Source organism: Salmo salar, chromosome ssa01 (genome assembly GCF_905237065.1).
Source record: "Salmo salar chromosome ssa01, Ssal_v3.1, whole genome shotgun sequence".
In the NCBI taxonomy this organism is placed as follows: Eukaryota; Metazoa; Chordata; class Actinopteri; order Salmoniformes; family Salmonidae; genus Salmo; species Salmo salar.
In genome coordinates, this window is record NC_059442.1 from 49,323,593 (window position 1) to 49,346,590 (window position 22,998).

Here is a 22,998-nt window from a genome sequence, read left to right on the forward strand (position 1 = left end):
TCTGAAACACAGGCTTCTAGTGAGGGCAATTTTGGGGCTTCACCATGTTTCATTGAAATGTACAGCTGTGTGTCGTCCGCATAGCAGTGAAATTTAACATTATGTTTTCGAATGACATCCCCAAGAGGTAAAATATATAGTGAAAACAATAGTGGTCCTAAAACGGAACCTTGAGGAACACCGAAATTTACAATTGATTTGTCAGAGGACAAACCATTCACAGAGACAAACTGATATATTTCCGACAGATAAGATTTAAACCAGGCCAGAACTTGTCCATGTAGACCAATTTGGGTTTCCAATCTCTCCAAAAGAATGTGGTGATCGATGGTATCAAAAGCGGCACTAAGATCTAGGAGCACGAGGACAGATGCAGAGCCTCGGTCTGACGTCATTAAAAGGTCATTTACCACCTTCACAAGTGCAGTCTCAGTGCTATGATGGGGTCTAAAACCAGACTGAAGCGTTTCGTATACATTGTTTGTCTTCAGGAAGGCAGTGAGTTGCTGTGCAACAGCTTTTTCTCAAATTTTTGAGAGGAATGGAAGATTCGATATAGGCCGATAGTTTTTTATAATTTCTGGGTCAAGATTCGGCTTTTTCAAGAGAGGCTTTATTACTGCCACTTTTAGTGAAGAACCGTCGGTGACGGTGGCCACCCACAAGAACCGTCGGTGACGGTGGCCACCCTCCCTTCCCTTCCCTGTAGTTTTTGGATTTTTGTATTTTTTATTTTTTGTTGTGGGTTATTGTTTTGTTAGTTTTTGTTTCAGGTGCATCCGGGGTATGCACCTTTGGGGGGGGGGGGGGTACTGTCACGTCCTGACCAGTATAAGGGGTTATTTGTTATTGTAGTTTGGTCAGGGCGTGGCAGGGGTGTGTTTGTTTTGTGTTGTCTGGGTTTTTGGGTATTGTTCTATGTTTTGTATTTCTATGTTTTTTCTATGTTGTGTATTTCTTTGTGTTGGCCGGGTATGGCTCTCAATCAGGGACAGCTGTACATCGTTGTTGCTGATTGGGAGCCATACTTAGGTAGCCCTTTTTTCCACCTGTCTTTTGTGGGAAGTTGTTTTTGCACTGCTGTATTTTAACCTGCAGAACTGTTTAGCTGTCGTTCGTTTTTGTTCGTTTTCTTGTTTTGTGTCGTGTTCTCAATAAAAGTTAATATGACCATTCACGTACGCACTGCATTTTGGTCCAATCCTTACGATGGCCGTGATAGTGCCACCTGAACTAAAAAAAACATTAGTTGGCCAAGACTTAGCTCAAACTTGAGAAAACTTTGACAAAAATGCAGTACATTTTAAATTATATGTTTTCTCAATTTGTCTTCTCATTCAATTATAAATTATTATCTGAGCATCTTAATCTTACATCTAGACGTTCCGCTAGCGGAACACCTGCTCCAATATCCAATGATGGGCGTGGCGCGAAATACAAACACCTCTAAAATACAAAAACTTCAATTTTTCAAACATATGACTATTTCACAGCATTTTAAAGATAAGACTCTCCTTTATCTAACCACACTGTCTGATTTCAAACAGGATTTACAACGAAAGCAAAACATTAGATTATGTCAGCAGAGTACCAAGCCAGAAATAATCAGACACCCATTTTTCAAGCTAGCATATAATGTCACAAAAACCCAGAAGACAGCTAAATGCAGCACTCACCTTTGATGATCTTCATCAGATGACAACCCTAGGACATTATGTTATACAATACATGCATGTTTTGTTCAATCAAGTTCATATTTATATCAAAAACCAGCTTTTTACAATAGCATGTGACGTTCAGAACTAGCATACCCCCCGCAAACTTCCGGGGAATTCGCTAACATTTTACTAAATTACTCACGATAAACGTTCACAAAAAGCATAACAATTATTTTAAGAATTATAGATACAGACCTCCTCTATGCACTCGATATGTCCGATTTTAAAATAGCTTTTTGGTGAAAGCACATTTTGCAATATTCTAAGTACATAGCCCAGGCATCACGGGCTAGCTATTTAGACACCCGGCAAGTTTAGCACTCACCAATATCAGCTTTACTATTATAAAAGTTTCATTACCTTTTGTTGTCTTCGTCAGAATGCACACCCAGGACTGCTACTTCAATAACAAATGTTGGTTTGGTCCAAAATAATCCATCGTTATATCCGAATAGCGGCGTTTTGTTCGTGCATTCCAGACACTATCCGAAATGGTAAAGAAGGGTCGTGCGCATGGCGCAATTCGTGACAAAAAAATTCTAAATATTCCATTACCGTACTTCGAAGCATGTCAACCGCTGTTTAAAATCAATTTTTACGCCATTTTTCTCATAGAAAAGCGATAATATTCCGACAGGGAATCTCCTTTTCGGCAAACAGAGGAAAAAATCACAAAGGCGGGGGCGGTCGGGTCACGCGCCTAAGCCCAGAGTCCCTTGATCGGCCACTTGAGAAAGGCGATAATGTGTTTCAGCCTGGGGCTGGGATGACGACATTCTGTTTTTTCCCGGGCTCTGAGCGCCTATGGACGACGTAGGAAGTGTCACGTTAGAGCAGAGATCCTTAGTAAAAGATAGAGATGGAAAAGAAGTTCAAGAAATGGTCAGACAGGCCACTTCCTGTAAAGGAATCTCTCAGGTTTTGACCTGCCATTTGAGTTCTGTTATACTCACAGACACCATTCAAACAGTTTTAGAAACTTTAGGGTGTTTTCTATCCATATGTAATAAGTATATGCATATTCTAGTTACTGGGTAGGAGTGGTAACCAGATTAAATCGGGTATGTTTTTTATCCAGCAGTGAAAATACTGCCCCCTAGCCATAACAGGTTAACTAAAAAAGGCTGTGTAATTAGTTACACACACAGTGCTTTTAACATACAAAGCGTTGAACTTACATGATTACATTGTGCATGTTAATTTATACAGTAATTACTATTCAACATTTCCTCACCTTGGATTTGAATTCACAATCTCTTGGTTCATGGCATTCTGATCTTGCTGCTACACAGCTATGTCTGTGTTCATTTTCTGTTAATCTTACTATTCTCTCATCATTGACTTATGTCAGCAATTTTTGTTTTTTCTGTAAAGTTGTCTAATGTTGGTGGGGCACATTATTCAGTTGTAATGTTACTCCTTAATCACTATGATCAATAAAATCAGTTTTCTTGAGTGTACTTTTAGTGTACTTTTACTTTGAACTGCTAAGTGTAGCAACACAGGTGAAATCAGGCATTGACACAGACATGGTTGATTGGAATGCTGTGAATCAAGAGGTTGTGAGTTTAACTCCCAGGTGAAGACATGTTGAATATTAATTACTGTTTAAATGAGCATGCACAATATAGTAATGTACTGTGTGTCAAATATGTAAATTGAAAACATTGTATGTTAAAAGCACTGTGTGTGCAACTAATTCCACAGCCTTTCTTAGGTAAGAAGCACAAATAATAATTCATACTTGAATGAACAGACAAGTTAAACAAACATATTTTGTAACCTGTTAGGGCTAGGGGGCAGTATTGACACGGCTGGATAAAAAACGTACCCGATTTAATCTGGTTACTACTCCTGCCCAGTAACTAGAATATGCATATAATTATTGGCTTTGGATAGAAAACACTCCAAAGTTTCTAAAACTGTTTGAATGGTGTCTGTGAGTATAACAGAACTCAAATGGCAGGTCAAAACCTGAGAAGATTCTGTACAGGAAGTACCCTGTCTGACCATTTCTTGGCCTTCTTTGCCATCTCTATCCATTACAAAGGATCTCTGCTGTTACGTGACACTTCCTACGGCTCACATGGGCTCTCAGAAGGCGGCAAAAAGCTGAATCGTGGCTTTGCAGGCTCTGGCTGAAACAAAGTAGCGCGTTTGGGTAGTGGCTGGTTACAGTACTGTGAGACTCAGGCTCGTGCCCGCGTCGACAGAATGCTTTGTTTTCTTTCCTCTGTTTACCTAAACGCAGATTCCCGGTCGGAATATTATCGCTTTTTTACGAGAAAAATGGCATAAAAATGGATTTTAAACAGTGGTTGACATGCTTCGAAGTACGGTAATGGCATATTTAGAATTTTTTTGTCACGAATTGCGCCATGCTCGTAACCCTGATTTACCATTTCGGATAGTGTCTGGAACGCACGAACAAAACGCCGCTATTTGGATATAATGATGGATTATTTTGGACCAAACCAACATTTGTTATTGAAGTAGCAGTCCTGGGAGTGCATTCTGACGAAGACAACAAAGGTAATCAAACTTTTGCAATAGTAAATCTGACTTTGGTCAGGGCATTAACTTGGTCGGTGTCTAAATGGCTAGCCGTGATGGCTGGGCTATCTACTGAGAATATTGCAAAATGTGCTGTCACCGAAAAGCTATTTTAAAATCGGACACCTCGATTGCACAAAGGAGTTCTGTATCTATAATTCTTGAAATAATTGTTATGTTTTTTGTGAACGTTTATCGTGAGTAATTTAGTAAATTGTTAGTAAATTCCCGGAAGTTTGCGGGGTATGCTAGTTCTGAACGTCACATGCTAATGTAAAAGCTGGTTTTTGATATAAATATGAACTCGATTGAACAAAACATGCATGTATTGTATAACATAATGTCCTAGGTGTGTCATCTGATGAAGATCATCAGAGTTAGTGCTGCATTTAGCTGTCTTCTGGGTTTTTGTGACATTATATGCTAGCTTGAAAAATGGGTGTCTGATTATTTCTGGCTGGGTACTCTGCTGACATAATCTAATGTTTTGCTTTCGTTGTAAAGCCTTTTTGAAATCGGACGATGTGGTTAGATAAAGGAGAGTCTTGTCTTTAAAATGCTGTAAAATAGTCATATGTTTGAGAAATTGAAGTAATAGCATTTCTAAGGTATTTGAAAATCGCGCCACGGGATTCAACTGGCTGTTGCGTAGGTGGGACGAATTCGTCCCGCCTAGCCCAGAGAGGTTAATATACTTTTTTTGCAGATAACACCGAACTGTTGAGTAAACAAAAAAAAGCCAGTGGAACCAGTTACTTAACTTCCCTGGGCTAGGGTGGGACGCAAGTCAACAGCCAGTGGAATCACGTGGCGCGAAATACAAATACCTCAAAAATGCTATAACTTCAATTTATCAAACATATGACTATTTTACACCATTTTAAAGACAAGACTCTCGTTAATCCAAACACATTGTCGGATTTCAAAAAGGCTTTACAGCTAAAGCAAAACATTAGATTATGTCAGGAGAGTACCCTGCCAAAAATAATCACACAGCCATTTTCAAAGCAAGCATAAATGTCACAAATACCAAAACCACAGCTAAATGCAGCACTAACCTTTGATGATCTTCATCAGATGACACTCCTAGGACATTATGTAAAACAATACATGCATGTTTTGTTCAATCAAGTTCATATTTATATCAAAAAACAGCTTTTTACATAAGCATGTGATGTTCAGAACTAGCATACCCACCGAAAACTTCCGGTGAATTTACTAAATTACTCATGATAAACGTTCACAAAATACATAACAATAATTTTAAGAATTATAGATACAGAACTCCTTTATGCAATTGCGGTGTCAGATTTTAAAATAGCTTTTCAGCGAAAGCACATTTTGCAATATTCTGAGTACATAGCTCGGCCATCAAGTTTGGGACTCACTAAACTCAGAATTACTATTAGAAAAATTGGATTACCTTTGCTGTTCTTCGTCAGAATGCACTCCCAGGACTTCTACTTCAACAACAAATGTTGTTTTGGTTCCAAATAATCCATAGTTATATTCAAATAGCTCCGTTTTGTTTGTGCGTTCAGGTCACTATCCGAAGGGTGATGCGCGAGCGCATTTCGTGACAAAACATTTCAAAATATTCCATTACCGTACTTAGAAACATGTCAAACGCTGTTTAAAATAAATGTTGATGCTATTTTTCTCGTAAAATAGCGATAATATTCCAACCAGGCAACGTTGTATTCATTCAAAGGCTGAAAGAAAAAAATTGAGAATTCTCCTGAACGCGCATCTCAGTCTCACTGTCCCCAGGCTGACCACTCACAAACAGAGCTGTTGTACTTTGCCCAGAGACAGCAGACACCCCATTCCACTTTCTGGCGGCTTTAGAGAGCCAATGGGAGCCTTAGAAAGTGTCACGTTACAGCACAGATGCTGTATTTTTGATAGAGATGCAACAGAAGGACAACAAATTGTTAGACAGGGCACTCCCTGTATGGAATCTTCTCAGGTTTTGGCCTGCCATATGAGTTCTGTTATACTCACAGACACCATTCAAACAGTTGTAGAAACTTTAGAGTGTTTTCTATCCAAATCTACTCATTATATTCAGAATCTCGTTTCTGGGCAAGAGTAGTAACCAGTTTAAATCGGGTACGTTTTTTATCCGGCCGTGCAAATACTGCCCCCTAGCCCCAACAGGTTTTAACAATAATTAGTTGAAACAACTAAAACATATTTTTTTACAGATGTAACTTATCAGATGCATAGAGCAATTCATATTTACAGTGAACATACATCATATAGCCTTTAGTGGTTATGACGTAAACATATGTGCATGATGCGCTGTGCTAGTTCATGAAGGAAACCAGAGTATTGGCATCAGCTGATAGCACCAATTAGATTCGTCACTCCACGTTAATATGGCAGTCTATTTAGTCCACCAGGTTCTGCACACACTTCTCTGATGGCTGCCATGCGCAAACTATACACCGGTGTTTTTGGTGACATGCTATTGCAGGAACATGCGTTACTCGCATGCATGTCTGTTACTTGCTTTCCCACCACCCATCCCAGCCTCCACCTTTTTGGTTCTGTGTTTCCTTCCTGCAGGTGAATTAGTATAGCATGCTCTCTGCCTGTAATTATTATTATCTTAACAATATGCATGCTCTGGCAGTGAGCTACCCTGAATGAGCAGAGCCTAACGCCAAGACTAACGTATTGCATGTATTGTAATCTTTCTTATAAATGGTTAATTTAATACGTCGCGTTTCCTGTCTGAAATGTGTAACATATGAACTCTCAGGCCATGGACAGACTGTAGGGGTACTAGGGGCCCCCAGAGGCCTGGAAGCTACAACTGCTATGAAAATGCCTTTCCTTTCATTTCCCCTGATCCACAACCTCACAAACAAACACACACACACACACACACACACACACACACACACACACACACACACACACACACACACACACACACACACACACACACACACACACACACACACACACACACACACACACACACACACACACTATTTACGGAACACAGATGGTCCTTGTTATCCTGTCGTGTTTCTCTCTCTTCCCCCTTTCTCTCAGTGTACAGTAGATACATGTGTTCCACCTGTAGCTGTTCTGTCTCCTCTGGCAAATTGTCCATATTGTTTCCAGACAGACTGACTCCCCTGAACAGACCTGACCCAGCTGGCAGCACTGGGCATCAACACACAACCCCCCTTTAGAAAGTGTACAGTCTGTAAACAAGTCAAACTCTATGGACTTCTTTTAAACCTCTCCAGACCCTGTCTGGATTTTTATTTATCTATAAATGTACTGGAGTGTTACAGTATGAATGTTACAGTTGTTATTCAAGAGGTGATAATGTATTTAGAATCTCAGATAGAGTATATTTGAGCAATAGTGTCAGTACAGTCTCTGAGTAGGTGTGTGTGTGTGGGCATGTATGCGTACATGCATGTGTGTGTGTGTGTGTGTGTGTGTGTGTGTGTGTGTGTGTGTGTGTGTGTGTGTGTGTGTGTGTGTGTGTGTGTGTGTGTGTGTGGTGTGTGTGTGTGTGTGTGTATGTTTGTCCCCACAGGTGTGTGTGAGGCCTTGAATGTGACCGTGACCCCTGGGCCAGTTGTCATGGTTAGGGAGGGAGAGAACCTGACCCTGTCCTGCCTCGTCTCCCAGAAGAAGAGGAGCAACAGCTTCCTCGTCCTCCGATGGCTCTTCTCTCCTCCTCCTCCCTCTTTCCCTCCTCTCCCTCCATCCCCCTCTCCTCCTCTTCCTGAACAGCTGATTGTGAAGTTGACCATGAAGAAGATACAGATCTATGGGAACTACAGTTGCCGGCTCTCCCAGCCCAAGTTCCATCTGTATGAGGAGAGAGAGGGGAGAGAGGGAAAGACAGAGGAGGGAGAGGTGTATGGACTGCTGGTTCTGAATGTGACTCGAAGGGACCGAGGGTTCTACACCTGCAGGGTCCAGGAGATACGCAGACACAGAAACAGCTGGAAGGCTTCGTCTAATGGCACCTCTGCAGCCCAGCTCACTGGTAAGAGTATGTGAGTTGTGTATGTGTGTTTTTTCATGTGTACCGATGGGTGTGTTCATGTGCTTGTGTGTGTGTGTGTGTTACTGCCCAGGACTGCTCTATGGCTATGTAAAGAAGGATCAAAATCAGAGAGAGGTTACCTCTAGACAGTCACAGCTCTCAGAATAGAGCTATCCTGGCCCTAGTTGTTATGCCACATATAACTGAATACCAGTATAACTATCTACTTGTGTATACACACACACACAATAATTTCCACTCTTTAAGATTTTCCTGCCAATGTACAGTAAACATGCCTGTAGGCTAACAATATGAAGCATGGGGAGACCTGGGACCAACGTATGGAGATATATTTTAAACAATTTGATAGAAATCTATGAGTAGGGAGTCACAAACAAAAGAGGTCTTGTGCAAATAAAGAATTAACTTTTAAATAAAAATCAGTCTTTAAATATACCCCTATAGTTTCACAAACATATGCCATGATCCAAAAGCAAATTAGTCAAAAACAAAATGCTGATTACAAAATAAATGCAAGACAGATTTTTTTCTGATTAACACAGCACATTACTACTGTAGTATATTTCTTACCTTGCAAACACAATGTGAATGTGAAAACATTTGTGACAGGTTACAGGATCTGAGGCGTTTGACGCCAGTTCCTACTTCACAGTAGGGCTGTTTTGCAGAAAAATGCCTTCTTGAACTTTCATGTGGCTTACTTACAAAGTTGAATAGGATACGAAAATATGTATACAAATGTTAAATTATGAGCCTAATTTAGCTAAGTAGAAAGCACTGCGCTATACAGCGAGAAAGAAAGGATCCTTCCTGGCTGAAATAGTGGAGTGGTTGCACATGCCGAGATATGAGTCCTGATTGGTCTGTCATGTCACAGGCTTCCTTAGTCAGTATATACAGTGCCTGCAGAAAGTACTTTCTCCACATTTTGTTGTTTTACAGACTGAATTTAAAATTGATAAAATTGTCACTGGCGTACACATAGTAAATACCCCATAATGTCAAAGTGAAATTATGTTTTGGGATTTATTTCTTTTTTTACAAATGAATTAAAAGTGAAATGATGAAAAGTCTTGAGTGAATAAGTAATCAACCCCTTTGTTATGGCAAGCCTAAATAAGTTCAGGAGTAAAGATTTGCTTAACAAGTCACAATAAGTTTCATGGACTCACTTTGTGTGGAATAATAGTGTTTAACATGAGTTTTGAATGAATATCTCATCTCTGTACCCCATACATAGAATTATCTGTAAGGTACCTCAGTCAAGCAGTGCATTTCAAACACAGATTCAACCACAAAGACCAGGGAGGTTTTCCAATGCCTCACAAAGAAGGGCACCTGTTGGTAGATGGGTAAACATTTAAAAAGCAGACATTGAATATCCCTTTGAGCATGGTGAAGTTATTAATTACACTTTGAATGATGTATCAATACATCCATGTCACTACAAAGATAAAGGTGTCCTTCCTAACTCAGTTGCCGGTAAGGAAGGAAACCGCTCAGGGGTTTCACCACCATAAAACAGTTAAAGAGTTTAAAGGTTGTGATAAGAGAAAACTGAGGATGGATCAACAACATTTTAGTTACTCCACAATACTAACCTAATTTACAGAATGAAAAGGAGCCTGTACAGAATTTTTAAAAATTGCAACAAGGCACTACAGTACTAATGTCTGAATACAAATAATTATGTTTGGGTCAAATCCAATACAACACACTGAGTACCACTCCATATTTTCAAGCATAGTGATGGCTGCATCATGTTATGTGTATGCTTGTAATAATTTATGACTGGGTAGTTTTACAGGATAAAAAATAAATGTAATAGAGTTAAGGACTGGGCAGTTTTTCAGGATAAAACATTTACGGAATGGACTTCCTAGAGGAAAACCTGGTTCAGTCTGCTTTCCACCAAACACTGGGAGATGACTTCACCTTTCAGCAGAAAAATTACCTAAAACACAAGGCCAAACATACACTGAAGGCAGTGAATATCCCTGAGTGTCCGAGTTATAGTTTTTATTTAAATCTGCTTGAAAAAAAGGCTTGAAATTCTATAGCAAGACCTGAAAATGGTTGACTAGCAATGATCAACCACCAATATGACGGAGTTTGACAAATTTTGAAAAGAATAATGGGCAAATGTTGCACAATCCAGGTGTAGAAAGCTCTTAGAGACTTACTCCAGAAAGACTCACAACTTTAATTGCTGCCAGATAATACTTTCTGGAAGACAATGCCATGCTGACTCATGTGTTTACATGTGTGGGTGTGTTGCGGCTAAGTCTTAAGAGGAACGATGGGCATTTTCTCCTACTTGTCTCTTAAGTTGAATAACAACTTTACGCACTTTTAAAGGTCCAATGCAGCCATTTTTACCTCAATATCATATAATTTCTGGATAACAATTAAGTACCTTACTGTGATTGTTATAAATAAAAATGGTAAAAAAGAAACAAAAAAGGTATTCTTAGCAAATAGCAATTTCTCAAGCATGAATTTTACTAGGAGTATCGGGGAGTGGGAAGGGGAAAACTGAAAACTAACTGTTATTGGCAGAGAGGTTTGGAAACCTCTTTTTTATTGGTATATTAGTAAGGTATAATCAATGAGGGGCTATGCCTTATATGGAAAATAATGAATGACGTGGAATGTGTGTTCCAAACGGAGTGGAACTCACCTTCCACGGAGTTGCATTATTTTTCACAGATAGTATAGAGCCCCTCTAGAAATGTGTTCATTTGCTGGTAGAAATGTGTTCAACATCCACTGAAGTAGCTAGCAAGTTGTGTGATAGCTACAGTAGTTGCCTTGGTAAGCTTAACTAACCAAACTATCAGTCCTAGTTGCTATTATGAAAAACAAATTCACCAATGCCAATAATGTCTTCAATTATGCTTTGAAAAGCAGCTTAAACATACTGTAGAACATGTAAGAATGAACTTCATAGCCATTGAATTATACTGTGCATTATAGGGAAATAATGCACACTCTAAAATGGCCTTCAAGCCAATCAGAAATGATACAGTGTACAGTATGTAAGTTGGCTCACTTATTCGTGAGTTGCGTTTTACAGATCAGTTTGCGCAGATTAATGATACGGCATCCATATTAGGACATCCTCAGTTCTCAAGCCAATTTTCCTCAGTTCCTCCTTCTACAAAACTTCTACAGTCATACAACTAAGACTACTACTATTGCAGTGTGACTTTGGGTATTCTATACTACTACGACTGCTACTATTACAGTGACTTTAACAGTAGCAGCAAATCAGTGGCGAAGTGGTAGAGTGTCCACCCTAAGATTGGAAGGGTGGGGGTTCGATCTCTGGTTGAGTCATACTAAAGACTAAATAAATGTGACCTGATGCCTCTTTGCTTGGCACTCAGCATTAAGGAGATGGATTGGGGGTAAAGCCATACGACAGACTAGTGTCCTGTCCAAGAGGTCTACTTGTACGTCAAGCTACCTCACACTACAGAATTTGGAGATGGGCCGTTCTGGCTTGGACAAAACTTACGTGTCCAAGGCTTACTTACAACAGTAGCAGCAGCAGCAGTGACAATAGTAATAGTAGTGGGTCTGACTCGTCACTTGACACCAATGCTTAGTACATTTGGCCTGGGCTTGAGGGCAGACTGACTGCTCTATCTATTCTAAGGTGCAATAACAACCATTGGTTGTTAGTCAAACGTTGGTGCCTCACTGTAGCCTACCATCAGTTAGCAAATGGGACACTGCCATTTTGTCCAGCAGTACAATGTGGAGGATCCAATGGCTTACCAACCAACCATTTCAAAACTGGCAGCGCCAAAATGTTTTATTATAACAGGAAGGAAGGAAAACGCATCTCTGCCATATTCTAAGGCACTGCATCTCAGTGATAGAGGCGTCACTACAGACCCTGGTTCGATTCCAGGCTGTATCACAACCAGCCGTGATTGGGAATCCCATAGGGCGTCGCACAATTGGCCCAGTGTCGTCCGAGTTATGGTTTGGCCGGGGTAGGCCATCATTGTAAATAATAATTTGTTCTTAACTGACTTGCCTAGTTAAATAAAGGTTATGTATATATATAAAACCAAAGTCACAGTGGGTTTTAGGAGAACATTGAAATTGAGTTCAATAGCTGCAATAGCTGTGTAAGTCTCTACCCTATGGTGATTAGAGCAGTATAACAACCCCATCCCTTACTTTAAAACTTTGAATCTATGAAAAGCCATCTGACATTAGAATCTTGAAGTGTTGCACACTCTATAGCCATCATGGTTATTATCTGACCGTGCGGGTCATCTATGAACATCTTGAAAAACGATCTGGCCTTAATGGCCACATGTACTTTTAAATCTGGATTGGCCACTTCTCGGCGCCTGATTCCTCTCTAAGCTTTATCCATTTCATAGTAATACGTTTTTCTGCTAATTTTATCATACGGGCAACTTTTTCCCGCTTTTTCTTTATATCTGAATGGTGTTGCCGGTATCAAAGCCAAAACTTTTCTTTCTGCCAGACGACCTTGTAATCATTTCGGTAAAGTTTTACAGCTTAATATGAAACGTAGCCCTAATGCTGATGCGGCTTTGGCACGCACTATACCCTTAAACTCTTGATGGTTGCTAGGCAGCGCCGGTTAACCATCCTCTTGCCAGTTCCAAACTTTGCAACGCATGTCACTTCGCCCATCTCTTCGCATAGCCCACCACTAAGCATGCACTGTTTTCTTAACCACAACAGGATGGATCCATAAATAATTACAGTGGGAATAAATATCACTGAATGATGAAAATATTGGATAAAGTAGGCTAATCCAATTGAAAGCATGTATCAAACTGTTGCTTACTGAACTCCGAAAGTGATCCAATCCTTGTAATAAATTTGAAGCAATAGCTTACCCATGTGTGGTCATCGAGATGATTTCAGCGCCATTTTGATTGGGATAGCGCCATCGTGTTGCTTTTAGACAAGTGTGGGGACTCATCTTGATATATCAATAAATGTCAGATTTTTGTTAACCGTGAATTTCCGTTTGGATGGTTAGGCTACAATTAGGCTGGGGAAATGTTAGCTAAGTTGAGGTGAGTGCTGCCCATGATCATCTTGTCTAGTTGGCTCATTTATTAGAACATTTTGCCATGTTATGTAGTTTAACAAGTGGATTCTTTTGCTCTTCATGTGTAGACTCTTAGTAGCGTAGGCCTACTCCCAACCAAAAGCCTGTGACTTCACTGACTTGTCTGATAATCAATCAATGTGATTTTGTTTCACAGAATCTCCATCTGTATAGGCTATTTGCTTAACTGGTTCTGGCTGGGCAAATAAGTGGAGGTGGTATAGCTCATCTATTCGTTTGCTCACTGATTAGAAACATTTGCATGCAAAAATGTAGCCAAAATCAAGTGTAGGCCTATTATTTAGCTCAATCGTATATAGGCAACTCCAAAACTCCGTGGAGGTTCTGAAATATGAAGGAGACTCACATGCTTTTGAAAATAGGAATTCTATCATTTTCAATCGGTATCATGATGAAGGTAAGACCATAGGCCTGCTCCCTAACAAAGCGGAGTGGGGGGTAAGAAAGAGATGAAAAAAGCATGGGCTTGGGCTCTGTTTAAAAATATCACTTTCTTTATATGACAGCTGTTCCACACGTTCCTGTCACACAAGTTGTGTGGTAAAAAAAATTGTTGTATTTTATTCTGTTAAATTCCATTATATTCTTACCATAAAATATGTGTGTTGACTGTGATTGGGTAGCTGTGTCTTGCCTGTTAAATAAACAAAATATCAAACTATGATTTCATTTGGATGGCGCAGCCATGGCTGCACAGACAGGCCTAATTAAACAAAAAATATGCTATTCTATTGTTTTGAAAAGGCATTTTATTAGCCTTATAATGTTTCTTAGGACCTGTCTAAACAAATTAATAATGGATTTATTTTGATTGTGTATATTCTCAATGGATTTATTAAATTAGATGCCCACCTACATCTGCACACTACTACTGCCACAGTCATTGTACGCTGATGATTCATGCTTTCCTTTAAATCCACAATTTGGATCCCTCCACAGCCTCATAGATGATCTAAGATACTTTTTCAAACCTCTCTGGATTAAAACCAAAATAAGATAAGATAAGATACATAAGATATATCTCAAGATGTCTGGAGATTTTGCTTAAATATATCTACATAATTTTCCTTCCTCATGATGCCATCTATATTGTGAAGTGCACCAGCCTCTGCTGTAGCAAAGCACCCCCACAACATGATGCTGCCACCCCCGTGCTTCACGGTTGGGATGGTGTTTTCGGCTTACAAGCCTCCCCCTTTTTCCTCCAAACATAATGATGGTCATTATGGCCAAACAGTTCTATTTTTGTTTCGTCAGACCAGCGGACATTTCTCCAAAAAGTACGATCTTTGTCCCCATGTACAGTTGAAACCGTAGTCTGGCTTTTTTATGGCGATTTTGGAGCAGTGGCTTCTTCCTCGTTGAGCGGCCTTTCAGGTTATGTCGATATAGGACTCGTTTTACTGTGGATATAGATACTTTTGTACCTGTTTCCGCCAGCATCTTCACAAGGTCCTTTGCTGTTGTTCTGAGATTGATTTGCACTTTTCGCACCAAAGTACGTTCATCTCTAGGAGACAGAACGCATCTCCTTCCTGAGAGGTATGACGGCTGCGTGGTCTCATGGTGTTTTTACTTGCATACTATTGTTTGTACAGATGAACGCGATATCTTCAGGCATTTGGAAATTGCTCCCAAGGATGAACCAGACTTGTGGAGGTCTACAATTTTTTTTTCTGAGGTCTTGGCTGATCTCTTTTGATTTTCCCATTATGTCAAGCAAAGAGGCACAGAGTTTGAAGGTAGGCCTTGAAATACATCCACAGGTGCACCTCCGATGGACACAAATTTTGTCAATTAGCCTATCAGAAGCTTCTAAAGCCATGACATCACTTTCTGGAATTTTCCAAGCTGTTTAAAGACACAGTCAACTTCGTGTATATAAACTTCTGACCCACTGGAATTTTAATACAGTGAATTATAAGTGAAATAATCTGTCTGTAAGCAATTGTTGGAAAAATGACTTGTGTCATGCACAAAGTAGATGTCCTAACCGACTTGCCAAAACTATAGTTAGTTCACAAGAAATTTGTGGAGTGGTTGAAAAACTAGTTTTAATGACTCCAACCTAAGTGTATGTAAACTTCCGACTTCAACTGTATCTCTTAACACCATCCATATTTTTATTTCAATTTGCCATGTGCTGGGATATTTCACAAAAGTTCTGAAGCTCTCTATTCTCATAGTTTCTACAGATTTTAAGTTAAAGATAAACATTATACTTATAGCTAAAATAAAAATATTCCATATATTCATTAAAAAAAAATACAAAAATGTTTTGCCTAAAAGGGATGATGAGAACTGAGGAAGTCCTAATATGCATGCTGTGTTTTGATCTGCACAGCAACTCAGAAATATGTGAGCCAAATTGTAAATATGGGAGGGCAGTCACAAATGTAATGCAAGTCACAAATACATAAAATGCAAATCACAAAAGTAATCTGTTGAGTCACAAATGTTGTCACATTCACGAAAACATATTTGACAACTGTTGTGTTCGCAAAGTAACAAACATAGTACGTTTGTAAAGTGTGGCGTGTTAATCAGAAAAAAAATGTCTTGCATTTATTTGCGAATCATCATTTGTTGACTCATTTGCTTTTGGATCATGACATATGTTTGTAAAACTATATGGGAAAATGTACAGACTGTGATTTTTATTTAAAAGTTAAAAGCATTTTATATTTGCACGACATGTTTTGTTTGTGACTCACTACTTGTATATTGTTTTCTATATACAGTATATATATAAATCTCCATACCGACGCCACACACACACACACACACACACACACACACACACACACACACACACACACACACACACACACACAGTGTGGTTTTGCCTGTTTGAACTCATTGTTTTGACATGGAAATGCCTGAAGCATACTGGGGTTAAGCTAGACTCACAGAGAGACAGACTAATTTCTTCCATCCATTCAGTGTTTCCTTGTGAATTACAGGGAATTCCTGGGTTTCCATTAAATTAAAATAGTCTATAATTTAGCTTTCACTTGTCTTTAGCAAATTAATTCTACCTGACGTCAGCTAACTAGCTTGTTTTTGTACTTGGGTCCAGGATCCCAGGCAAACTCATTTAGACTTGTGTTATATTCATTAAGGAAAACCTTATTATTATTATTATTATTGCTAAATACTGCATAATTTAAACACTTGTCCCCTAATCCCCCCCGTCCCCAAAACATGTGTAAATATTGGACTATAACTTCTGCCTTCCTGTATTATACTTATGTTAAAATGTTTATTCTATTTTACTGAGCCATTTACTTTATGTTCTTATTATTATATTATTTCTAATTGCTGTTGCATTGTCGAGTAGGAACCTGCAAGTAAGCATTTAGCTGGACAGTGTATACCATGTGCGTCCTGTACGACTAATAAAACTATTTTGTAATGGAAAATTATATTTATTGGAGGACAACTTCAGGTAGTCCCTCCCTGTTTCAGTAAGGTTGTTTTTCTCTGTTTAGTGCCCAATGAATACGACCCCGGATTCTCAACACAGCAGGATGAGTGGGTCGTGGCATGAAAAAATGCCCCGGGCCCAGTTTCCTGATAGTGATGGAACAATAATGATAGAGTAGGATCGAAAGAAAGGGAGTGCTGCTCACGGATCAGCTTTCTCCATTCAAATCTTTCCTTAACATTATAATTATTTCACAATACTGACAACGGATCAGCTCCCACAGAGATATTTCTACCTACGGCTGCAAATATTGAGGCGGCTTATTATAATGCTTAGCCTATGAAAATGCACAAAATCACAGATTTGGCACATCGTTGCGCACATGTTAGGTTACACATCATAAAATATATTGAGGCAAATACAGACAGTAGCCTACAAATAGCAAAATATAACTAAATTGATTAAAATAGTCTACTGTTTCTTTTTTTAATGCGGTCATTTCTGTTTTCATTTGAAGCATATTTTTATATGTCGCTTGTTTATATCAATTGCAAATACATTGGCAACTTTGTATAAACCTTTGGCAATGTACTTACTGTAGAAAAACGCACGCAAGACAGTCTGAAAGAAGATCGAGAGAGAGAGTGAGAGAGAGAAAGAGGGGAGAGAGGGGGAGAGAGAACGAAAGAGAGAGAGAAAGAGAAAGGGGGGAAGAGAGAGGGGGGAGAGAAGAGAGCGAGAGGCGAGACATGAAGTGTAGTTGACTGTTCAACTCAGTCCCTTTCAGTCAGAAAACAAAGACTACACCCTGCTGAGACAGCCCACTCACTCACCTCGGAACAAATATGCTATACCAGATAGCCAACTGTTGCCCACACACTTAATCCTAACCCAAACCAGTCAGAGCAGAGATGCTGTAGCAAGCAGAGAGATGGCCAACTCTCGCCCACACACTCACCCCAGACCACTGTCTGCAGTCAAATGCTGACTTCTGCTCTTTTCAACTACGTTGCGGAGAACAGTCAGTGCTGTTCATAGACATGAACATAATCTTTCATTCAGTATGTTTATATGACATCATTGGTGCTGTTACATACAATCGCTCAACTGCCTTTTGACTACAGCAAACAGTATAAAAGGTTGAACATCTGGCCTCAGAAATGCTTTTATATTCTCAATGCACATCTGTCTGATGTAGAAGCTATAGGGCTAGTAGAAACAGCTGAAACCATGGCTGTGTCCAAATATCCATACCTGTGTTCTAAATAGTACACTGATTGGGTATGCTAAAATAGAACGTTTTTATGGTAGCCCATGTGATATTTAGAAAATTGAGTATGATTTAAATGCCAGGACGTCATACTCATTCCGGCTTTTCATCTTGTAGAATTCACTGCACGCTATTGATGAAGAGAATCGTCTTTTCAGATCCATGGGTGTTTGACAACAGCTGATAATCAGATAAGGGTATGCACAGTACCAAAATGAACAAATGGCGGTAAACAATGCATTTGCATATTAGATAATGCATCCTCAGTATAGGTGAGCCTAGTATTTTGATATTTGTTCCTTACTACATACAGCTTTACTAAACAGTGCGTTATAAATAGTGTGTAGTATGATAAGTACACAGTAAGCAGTTTTAGTATGTAGTAGGTGAGACAGATTTCTGACACGGCCCATGTCAATCAATCAATAAATGTATTTATAAAGCTCTTTTTACATCAGCAGATGTCACAAAGTGCTTTTACAGAAACCCAGCCTAAAACCCCAAAGAGCAAGCAATGCAGATGGAGAAGTACAGTGGCTAGGAAAAACTCCCTAGAAAGGTAGGAACCTAGGAAGAAACCTAGAGAGGAACCTGGCTCTGAGGGGTGGTCAGTCCTCTTCTGGCTGTGCTGGGTGGAAATTATAAGAGTACATGGCCATTAAGGCCAGATCGTTCTTCAAGATGTTCAAACATAAATATTTAGTACTGTGTGTGTGTGTCTGTGTGTGTGAGCCCCTCACTAACAAGCCTGTACCTCATCTTTCTTGGAACAGCCCTCCGCATCACTTCAGTTATCAGCAAGGTTAGCCTCTGTTCAGACAAATACAGCTGTATGCGCTTTATCTCTACAGTATATCACTAACTATTACTGAGATACTGTACATGTCAATATTTAGGTAAAAATTTAAACATGACAGCATTATCTCAATGTACCTGGAGCAGATATGCTATATGGGTGGTAAGAATAGAAAGCCATCTCAGGTTAACTGAAGTGAGTGAGTATTAATGTTGTATCACTCCCTGTTTTAAAGAGGCATATTAAAATCCCATTTACAGGTTCAGAGGCTAAGTATGTAGAACACCTCTCATCTCTCCTCTCCTTTGTCTATCCTCCATCTCTCCTCCATCTCTCCTCAATCTCACTCCTCTCCTCTGTTCTCCTAAATGCCCTTGGCTCATACTGAAAGCCTTATCTGGCACACTCATATCCACACACATTCATACTCATATCCACAAACGTTCATATTCATGCACACACTCATTCATAATCATGCACACAATCATATGTGCACGCCCGCACAAGCTCAGTAGACTTGAAGATGGGGGAACCCCCTCACTCTCCAGCCAGCCCTGTTTGTGGGGTTGTGTGGGTTTGGCAAGCCCTGCAGTCATCTCTCTCTGCCTCAGTCTGATGGCGGTCTGGGCCTGGGTGTATTTCAGTGTATTTCTGTAAACTACTGAGGGAGTCTGTCTGCTGCCATGGGTGAATGCACACAAAGAATGTACCATTTCACTAACATACATATTTCAGTTTTCCTCTGTCTTCAGCAAACACTCTACTGTTTTCATTGAGTTTCTTAGACTACATTAGATGAAATGCTAATGTTCAGACCTGGGTCAAATACATACAGTACACAAAATAGTATGACAAACACTTGATTTAGCACTTGAGGTGCACTTGATGTCAATTGAAACCAATTGAAAAGTCTAAAAAAGTGCTAACTCTGCCCACCCTGCACACAGGTGAGTAAAATAAAGCACTTGACATTTATATTACCAATGTCTACTGATTTTTCACTTACTGTATCCAATGTTCTCTTTTTATGTCAGTATACATCCCACTGGACAGGAGCGATGAGGGAGTGTGGCGTCTATTTGGAGGTAGAGTTTTCTCATTTGTCTTTACTCAGCCCATCATTGTCCTGTACTGACAACATTAGCGCTAGTGTTACACTTCTTTCATGACATTCCTGTGCCTGTCTTACTCTTCCAGATGTGTTATAGATGTGTCCCCACTTTGATAGTAAAACATGTATGTGTGTTCCAGATGTGTACCTGTGTGCAGTGCTCCTCTGCTCCTTGGGACTGCTCTCCATCTTGCTGTTCACGCTGGTCCTCACCTGCCAGTACCTGCACACACGTCACACACTCAAAAAAGGTACACACACACTCAAAGGTTACAATTTTTCTTCCCCGTCACTTGTGTTTCGTAGCCTTGTGTGCCTGGTTTACAGAAAGAAACAGTGTTTCACTGTAATGCTGTACCATCATTGTTTTTTTAATCTTTATTTAACTAGGCAAGTCAGTTAAGAACCATTTTTTTTTTCAATGACAGCCTAGGAACAGTGGGTTAACTGCCTTGTTCAGGGGCAGAACAATATATTTTTACCTTGTCAGCTCGGGGATTCGATCTATCAACCTTTCGGTTACTGGTCCAACACTCTAACCACTAGGCTACCTGCCGCCCCCTGTTAGCCCCTAACTCTGACTTCTCTTCTCTACAGCCAGTTATTACCTGGTCAAGTGTCCAGAGAGCTGGTAAGTCTTTACCATGAATTCATAATCTCCATGATCAATGGCTAACACTCACATTAATACTGTACACAACTTGGAAGATCATAGATTAATACAATTTAGACAACTTCCAAAATTACGTCTTTCTAAAATAACTTATATCTTACAAGGGTGATTGATGGTCGTTGCTGCTTAAACACCCATTAATGTTAACCCCTGCTGTTCCTGTGTAACCCCAGCTCTGGAGAGACGGTGACCAGTTCAGTGAGCTCCGCCAGCCTGTCTTCTGGAAACTACAGGAAGGAGAAGAGACACAAAGCATGCAGGAGAGACACACCCAAAGAACCAGAGGAGACACCGCCACACATACCAGAGAAAGGTACAATACATCTGTGTACTCAAGAATGACCTCACAACAGTAGCATTCAAATATAATGACTAGAACGGGGAAACCCCTTTAGACCATGGCAATTTGACAATACATTCATGGCTATGTCCAAATTGGGCACCGGTCCGCAACCAGCACAGAACGTTGACCAGAATGGGAATGTCCATTCTAATATTTCTGTGAGAATAGATAGATAATCCTAGATAAACAAGAACTTAGAATACCTATTACAGTTTCGACCTAGTAGAAATCAATCATGTTCTTCTGTTCCAGTGCCTGTAGCTGCAGAGAGACAGAGTCCCAGGAAACCTCTACGCTTAAAGAGCCAGCCCAGGAGGCCGGTTAGGGTAAGAGCTCCTCTTATTGTTCACCCACACCCTCAGCCCATTACAACACATTAGTAATGTTGTATTATTACATTACAGGATTTCTGCCTTCTGAGTCATATCCTTTATTAATAATTTTCTCAGTTTATTCTTTTTGTTACAAATTGTATAAGGTTTACATTTAAAAAGCACATTTTCCTATATTTTTCAATTGAGTTATTGGGTGTAGAAGCTAAGAAGGGAGCTGGTCTCAGAGGGCTGTTGTGTGTGTTCTCTACTGTTATTATTGCTGTTCTGTCCTCCTGTTATGAGCCCGCTAATTCTAGTCAATTTTATTGCTTCCCCAACACAATTATTTATTCAGTCATAAAAATATTGACCATAACAAAAAAATCAGAGGATCACCAATCATTTTTCAATCTGTCGATAGCTAAGGGTTGCTCTAATTGGTTGTAATTCACCTGGTCTGAATTTGATTGGCCAGGAAGGAGTCGCTCGCCGCAGATTGCTGATTGGATTAGTGTGACTAGAAAGGGATCTGAGGATATGGGATAGAGGTCCTTTTATACCGAATAATCTATCACTACACAAAATTCCCCCTCCTTAGATCCCTGTCCAGTTCTTCCACTACACAGAATGTTCTCCTGTTATACTAAATGGTATCCTGTTATAAAACAAATACCTTCAATGACTGCAAATTATAGGGAGAGAGGTTTTAACTATGTCAACCTTTAACTCTCCTTTTCCACTCCTCTCCTCTCTTCCAGTCGAGCGTCTATGAGGAGGACAGCCTGACGTATGCAGAGTTGGAGCTAGTACGACCCAGGCCTGAACCTCCCTCCTCCTCCACCTCTCCGTCTTCTCTCTCCATCCCCGAGCCTCTAGCCTCCAGCCCTTCCAGCTCTGACACTGTCTACGCCCAGATCCTATTCCGGGAGAAACCGCTGTAGATGTCTTATTTAACCAGGAAAGGACTTTGAGTTTGAAAACATATTTTTGTGTAGGCGACCTGGCAAGATACAGTACATAGACTCATCGGATCTTTGGCACTGCCTTTTGGCCATTGATGTGCGCCAATAGACTGTGTTAGCCTGCTGAGCCAAAGTTTTGGCACAAGCTATGAACCTTCGAGGTTTCAGACAGAGCATAGTTCACCGAATCACATCCATTAAACAAACCATTATTATTTCAAAGGACTCAACGAGATAAACAAGAAAAACCTGCTTCACACCTTGACTCTGTTGACGAAATATCTATGAGGTTTTGTGTGTTGTTTGTTTGCATCGCTGGTGGTTTTGTCTAGGTGCCAGATTTTCTGTGTTAGAGATGTGTGTAAAATAATTGTTTCTGCATTCAGCAATGCTAGCTACATGCTAGCTACTGTATATCATTACATTGCAAACATATTGGCAAAACAACAAGTTGGCTCAGGCAGAAAGCATTGGAACTCTGTTTAATGTTGAAATGTGTAAATAGGCTATTAATGTATCTAACGATTGTGGAGATGTTTCATATATAAATTGCTGTATACATCATTTTATAACTGAATTTAACCTGAAATACATATGATATGGTCCTTCTTTTCATATTTGTTTCCTGTTTCAATAAACTGTTTGAGTTCGTAAA

The 22,998-nt window shown here is 39.8% G+C and overlaps 1 protein-coding gene across 1 annotated transcript in view; it reads left to right on the forward strand.

The window, feature by feature from the left end:
* The window catches only part of LOC106604231 (V-set and transmembrane domain-containing protein 4), a 29,541-nt gene extending 6,543 nt beyond the window's left edge, over positions 1-22,998 (forward strand). Inside the window, exons 2-8 of the mRNA XM_014198698.2 lie at positions 7,837-8,295; positions 19,975-20,025; positions 20,192-20,302; positions 20,649-20,682; positions 20,898-21,037; positions 21,320-21,393; positions 22,140-22,998. Coding sequence (XP_014054173.1) covers positions 7,837-8,295; positions 19,975-20,025; positions 20,192-20,302; positions 20,649-20,682; positions 20,898-21,037; positions 21,320-21,393; positions 22,140-22,322 — 1,052 coding nt within the window. The 3' untranslated portion in view covers positions 22,323-22,998. The remainder of the gene's footprint in view (positions 1-7,836; positions 8,296-19,974; positions 20,026-20,191; positions 20,303-20,648; positions 20,683-20,897; positions 21,038-21,319; positions 21,394-22,139) is intronic.